The sequence below is a fragment of the Lampris incognitus genome, chromosome 2 (genome assembly GCF_029633865.1).
Source record: "Lampris incognitus isolate fLamInc1 chromosome 2, fLamInc1.hap2, whole genome shotgun sequence".
Classification (NCBI taxonomy): Eukaryota; Metazoa; Chordata; class Actinopteri; order Lampriformes; family Lampridae; genus Lampris; species Lampris incognitus.
In genome coordinates this window covers 39,848,416-39,855,324 of record NC_079212.1, presented here as the reverse complement: position 1 = coordinate 39,855,324, position 6,909 = coordinate 39,848,416, and the positions used below count along the sequence as shown (strand labels likewise).

The 6,909-nt window shown below is 41.2% G+C and overlaps 1 protein-coding gene across 6 annotated transcripts in view; it reads right to left on the bottom strand.

Annotated features, from left to right (window-relative positions):
* Positions 1-909: 909 nt before the first annotated feature.
* Positions 910-6,909, bottom strand: part of LOC130106592 (voltage-gated potassium channel subunit beta-2-like) — a 77,251-nt gene continuing 71,251 nt past the window's right edge. For all 6 annotated transcript variants that reach the window (XM_056272757.1, XM_056272758.1, XM_056272753.1 and 3 more), the window contains 3 exons: positions 4,541-4,661; positions 4,127-4,215; positions 910-999 (listed from right to left, as the gene is read on the bottom strand). In XM_056272757.1, coding sequence (XP_056128732.1) covers positions 910-999; positions 4,127-4,215; positions 4,541-4,661 — 300 coding nt within the window. The remainder of the gene's footprint in view (positions 1,000-4,126; positions 4,216-4,540; positions 4,662-6,909) is intronic.

Here is a 6,909-nt window from a genome sequence, read left to right as displayed (position 1 = left end):
ACTATGCACAGCTTGCAAAAGCAACTACTGAATAAAGACAATTTGCAACTGTCAAGTAATAATACAGCAATAACAAAGTAGCTGTTGCAACAAGAAATACTAGCTGTTGGCCCCAAAGTTTTGAGTCGCATAAAGCTCATAACTACATTAACAGGATAGCTGCACAGTTCAGAAAATCCACCAGATAGATTATAAAAAAGTAAAATAAAAAAGAAACAAAGCTGTTTAACAATACACAGCCAACTGCCTCTAGAATTATAATTATAAATTGTACTGTTATATTTGTCCATGCCTACTATTTTGTCACTGACCTGAAGAGGGGAATGCATCAAACCAATGTGTTTGGGGTTCCATGGATTTAAAATTCTTGGCAATATATTATTAATTTGCTGATACAGTGGGAATTTTGTTTATAGGGTAGCCAACAGACTATTCTTTGTCTACAGGCCCGTATTGCAAAGAATCTTTTGCTTAAAGATGCATTAGCTATTAAAGCGTATTAATGACTCAGTTAATGGGAACGTAAAAAGAAAAGTGTCACAGCTTTTCTTTGATTTTCATTTCTATTCTTTGGAAACGGTTCAAACTAAAAGTAATTTGAATGCACATTCTTGAAATTGTTTTAGTTACTTGGGAGATGATAAGAGGCAGAATTAAATGAGCTAATTGCATAATTTAATGCACTGTGAATGCGCTCCCTTGAATAATGAAACCTTCTCTGGTTGTGTCCCCACTGCAAGTCTTTGGGGGACAAACTCAGACGGTTTCTATTCTGCTCCTTATCTGACCCATTCTGTCAAAGGGCAATTTGTCGCCTATGTGCCTTAATGCGTCTCATTCATAAGCAGCTGGTGCAAAAACAAAGGCCAATGTTAAACTCCAGATGTTAGCAATCCCTGTCTGGTGCTTCTATGATCTGTAGTCCTTTTTACTATATGGCTTGTTTCCCAGGATGCTGTCCACTTCATGTGCAATGGACGATGACAGCTTTGGAAGAACCTGTGAGAAGAGAAAAAGGAAATGAAGTCAGCAATAACGTGTTAAATATAACTTTATCTGTTGTTGGGATTGATTTACTTATATTCATAAAAAAAAACCCGGATCTAGTTCAAAACTTTAAGTGCATCTTTATACTAAAGATATAATTTGTTGAATAGTCCAAGTTTGTATATGTATTTGTATAATTGTGTTATTTGTAGCATTTTCCAGAGGAGGTATTTGTGGCTCGGAAAAGACATTTGTGGTGTAGCGAACCCAGGCATACAAGTTTGGATTCTTCCAGAAACATTGTGTGGTTTAATCTGACATTCTGTTAGTGTGAGCACCAGGGCAAACTTGCACACAAATGGCCTCATCTTCACCTCGCATAAAAGTGCCAAATTGACATTAAACAGACCGGAAACTCAGCCAAGAAACCATGTTTTCCACATGATTGTTGGATTGATAGCAGGATATGTAGGACCATTTAACAAACTTTCCTGGTCATCATCACTGTTGACCACAGCAAGATTTAATCTCATCTCCACACAAGACAAACTCGAAACCTCACTATATGATGGAGACAGGATAATGATTTGAATTGACCATATAGTAATCCAGTTAATATTACTCAACAAATGTTTTCATGAATATTAGTTCAACTCCCATATTTATGCAATATAAAATGACCGAGTTGTTAAAATTCAGATTTAATGCATTGTTTGCCATGGGACCACCCTGACATCTAGTGACTATTTTCGGTAAGACAAACGTCTGAATTACTGACATAGCCGAATGACCATTATTGTTTTGTTTTTTTTTGGGGGGGGGTTTCCTGGTTGCTGCGCCACCCCCTCTGCTGATCCAGGGAGGACAGCAGACTACCACATGCCTCCTCTGATACATGTGGTGTCGCCAGCCGCTTCTTTTCACCTGACAGTGAGGAGTTTTGCCAGGGGGACGTAACATGTGGGAGGATCACGCTATTCCCCCCAGTTCCCCGTCCCCCCTGAACAGGCACCCCGACCGACCAGAGGAGGTGCTAGTGCAGCGACCAGGACACATACCCACATCCGGCTTCCCACCCACAGACACGGCCAATTATGTCTGTAGGGACGCCCGACCAAAGTGGAGGCAACACGGGATTCGAACCAGGATCCCTGTGTTGACAGGATGCCCTTGTGGCTCTGCTGGTCTTGGTTGTCTTTTCCAGTTTATCTTCAGGATCCTGAAGAAAGTATTCAACACACCTCTGTCCATGTGAGGGGTAAAACTTCCATGCATAGTAACATATACACAGGCTGTCTCGGGGTTGGGGTTGACAACAGCATCCAACAAGAACTGCCCGCACTGAAATTCATTGCAGCAGATTGACTCAGCTTCTGTTGGCACCGGAGGGCAATTTGAGCAAAGGCACCACCAGTTGCTGTTTGCTCTTGGCACCTGAGAAACTGTATGGTCCCCACCGGCCATATCCTCTTGCTTGCCGTAGCAGCCTCGGCCTCTCTCCGCTGCATTTGTTCAGTTGTATACTCTGGCTCAAACAAATACGGCTGAATGTCCAAGTCAGCCAAGACACTGTAAATTGTATCCTCATCAACAAGATCCTCTGCACTCACATTTTGGGATGCCATTTTCAGTTGGAAACGTAGCTAGTTTGCAATACAAGGTGAAGAAAACAAGGAAGTTTTGTTTCTGAGTGTCATCTAGATCATACCCCTGGAGGGGGAGACTAGAAATCCAAGCTGAACTTGCCTGCAGTTCTTCATTGTCACCAACTACATCACTGACGCATCAAATTACGACACTGGTGCTGGAAGGGGAACGGATTTTGCAGCTATGTTCCAGAGACACAGAGAACATTGCCAACAACTGCAGACGTTTTTCACACTATATCCCAAATTCTGATAGAGACAAGGTTGAAAATTGGCGAAGTATCCCTTTAAGTTTTTCATTGCCTCCACATCGCAATCAACTGAACCGATGAAGTAAAATGGAAAGACCATAAGTAATCCTTCAATACTTTTGCATATTGTCTTTTCATCCCTCAACAGAAGAGGGGAGAGGTAAAATTACATCACCAAATTTTACACAAGCTTCATTATGTTCTCACATCTTTAAGGACCATTACCAAACAAACCAAAGCAAACAGTGTCAATCAATGGATGATTGACAAGTGATTCTTAAGGAGAAGAATCATCTACAAGTGAAAAAGAGGGCCTTATTTCAAAATCACCCAATTTATCATTTTATGATGGGTCCATTTGATTGAGCTTGCTCATTGCCACACCTAAATCAAATGGACTTACCATAATGTTATTAGTTGCAGATGTGTTTATCCTGCTATGCTTCCATCACTTGGTCACATGATAAGCCAAGCACTTATTGATGGTTTTTCTTCTGTAGATATCAGTAAACTCATTAAAATGATCTAGGGTTTCATTCCTCTTTAACAATGGAGGTTCTACAGCGTAATTTCCACAGGGCACAACGGGGGTGACGAATATTGTGAAACTACATGGAATGCTTTCAGAAAAAAATGTAAGGAAATGCCAAAGTAAATTAAGTGGTGGTCATTCATACATTAATTTAGTGGTTTATATATATATAAAACAAGTCCCACAAAAGTTGAAATAATGACACAATTTTTTCTAGCAAAAACAGAAAATGGGAAGGGGGGGGGCAGATGATGCTGAACAAATAGGCTCTGCACCCAAGAGAGATGAGCTTCCCCTGTCTGTCTAAAAATAGCATTAGGTTCCACAGTGTTAGAAAAACAGAGTAAATGCTCCAGAAATCAAATTAAGCAGATGTTGCTCCCGGACGGATTGCTGTGCACAACACCAAATAGCAATTGATTAAAGCTGCAGCAATTGTCCTATTAGGGCAAAGAAACAGCTTGACCTTATTTGCTTGTTAAGTGATGGAATTAGTAAAGTAACTTGACCAATGGAGTTTCCTTTTTAGAAAAAAAAGAAGCTTATTTCCAGTTGTGTTTTTGCTTTTCCAGTGTAGTGAATAATGTGTTCCTGGCAGATATTAATTTGTAAATGAAAAAGAAATTGAAGGACCACGATGGACTCATGTTGCCAATGGGCACTGACCTGTAATGTTCACACCTACTGTGAATGTGTATATCCAGTCTCACCTGTATTGCTCCAATATTCTCCATCAGCTGGTCAGTGCTGGAGGCCCCTAGGAGGACAGAGCTAACCCCCTCATTTCTCAGGCACCAAGCTAAAGGGGATGACAGCACAAGAGAAGACAAGAGTCATAGCTGTTGCTTGTGTGTTTGTGTGTGCCACTTAAGAGTGCGTACTTGTGTGCAATCATGGCTGAAACGGTTATATCAGACAAGTTCTCCATGGTCAGTGGAGACAGAACACACATAAAAAAGAGTGACAACCAATCCTTCCCGAACTGTTAAAAACACAGACTGACAGAGAATTTTAGATTTAGACCGACAAATAAAGACAGACTTATGTTCCACACACAGGTGGAAAGATGAACAGGATGGACAGACAGAAAGAAAAAGATAAGGCCAAGATTTATTTATTTTTACCAATAGCGAGCTGGGGCAGGGTGCAGCCCATCCGCTCGGCGATGGCCTGCAGCTCTTTCAGCTTTGCCTGCTGACGACGCCCCTCCTCGCTTAGTATCTTGTCCTTCATCCACTGGTAACCCTGTCACAGAAACACAGTGCATACCTCAGGATTACATATATCCCTGTCTCCCTGCTCATGGCACACAAACATACTCCCAGGTGGACCGTTGCCAACCAGCATCAACCTGGTGCATGCTAGGTGGTGGAATTTTCACACTGAGCCAAAGGATTAGTCATATGAGGGGAAAACCTTTCTCATTACCAAGTTAACATGTTGAGAAAAATATAAAATGTGAATTTTATATTTTTCCAGCATCAGCTGTGAAGAATTTCTATGAATTCTACTCTGATTCTAGAATCCCTAGTTCAAAACACCTTGATTGATGTGATGCAGTGTCCTTGATGCAGTGTCCAGGTGGCGACCACCTGGACACTGCTTGGCATCCCCCTCATCACATTTTCTTTTTATATATCTTATAAATCCATATAATTTTTTTTATCCTGTTTTAATGTTATATCCTTCTCTCACTAAAATGTGTGACTGTTTTTTTTTTTTACATGGTGATGCTGGTCGTGTGGCTCGGGTCCTGGGCTGTTCCGGTGGCGTCTGGACACTGCTTGGCATCCTCCTCATCATATTCTTCATATATTTTATAAGTCTGTTATCCTCTTTCAATGTTGTATTCTGTAAATTGTGTAAGCACAACATCCATTGCATTTGTCCGTCTTGGGAGAGAGCTCCCTCCTTTGTTGCTCTCCCTGAGGTTTCTTCCTATTTTCTCTCCCTGTTAAAGCTTTTTTTTTAATGTTGCTGTTGTTATGGATCACCGATTCCGTGGCTGTGATCAGTTCCACTAATGGGACTTGCCTTGGCGTGACAGCAAAATTCAGCCCCCTTAGCAAGGATGTCTTTCTCTGCCTGGGTGAGTTGTCTGTCGGACAGATTTTCAGCCACTTGTGCACATTGCCGGTGTGTGTCTGGTGTCTGTCTCTCTGCCTGCCTTTGAGGATGCTGTCCATTGTCTGCTTATGACTCTGGTCTCTGGCATACAGCCGGCAGGTTGAACTTCTTTTGCTGCCTGGTTTTTGACTTCCCATGTTATGCTAGACAGGCCTTCTCCGTGAAGTCCATCACATATTGGAAAGTGGTCTCATCTAGACGCGATGTAAGTCTCTGTTGGATTGTGCTCCTCTTTGGCTTTCAAAGCGTCAATTATAAAATTAGTTTGTCTCACCTGTTTGTTCAATAGCTGACTCGGTGCCTTCTGGAGGACCTTGCTAGCTCAGTGGCCCTTGATAGAAGATTTCATTTGCAGGCTTTTAGATGTAATCCCGCTCTGTCTGCACCTGAGGCTGAATCTCAGGTGGCTCCTGTAGTCTGCCATTTTACGTGCCTTACACTCATACTCACGTACAAGTTTAAGGCAATACTCATTAAACTGAGTCAAAATGTTGATGTTTTGATGCATGCTCAATAATCCAGGTAAGGAAATCCCAGAAAGTTCAATCAGTTCATCTGGACACAACATTTGTTGGGAGAAACTTTTTATCACTCATCTAAGTGAATTCATCAGTCTCAGCTGACTGCAGGTACCCCCACCCTTATAAACAATACAGCTGCATAACGACCGAAACCAACGATCTGTTTCATATGCAAATTGCTGTGAACATTAATTAGAGTTACAATGGCCATGTATGCTATTCACAGAGGATTGGGGAATAGTTTGCATATGAAATTTGCATATGAAACCAATCGTTGGTTTCAGTTGCTATGCAGCTGTGCTGTTTATAAGGGTGGGGATACCTGCAGTCAGCTTAGACTGAAGAGGTCACTTAGATGAGTGATGAAACATTTCTCCCAATAAAAGCTGTGTCTAGATGAACTGATTCAACTTTCTGGGAATTCATAACAACCTTCATTCCCTTGCACACACACACTACAAGGTTTATTCATACATGTTAATCAAATCATAAAATAGTATTTTCTCTTGTTTTTTTTTTTTAACATATCCCTAAGGGGGAAAGTATGACATATTAGCAAGGCTCAGCATTTTTGGTTTTTATTTTTCAAGCCATCCAGCATGTCGAATTTCGCCACAACAGGACACAGTTACATAACCTCACACGAACAGGAACAACTTTTGGATCCGTGGAAACATAAAATCCGGGGTGAAAATCAGTTTAAACCAATCTGCTACTTTTAAAAAATCTGGGTATTTTTCGGTGAAAATCAGTAAAAACCGAAAACATTGAGCCTTGCATACGTATTAGACATCCCTTCAACAAAACTGATGCACGAGTCCGTTGAACCCTGTAATGTTGTGCAT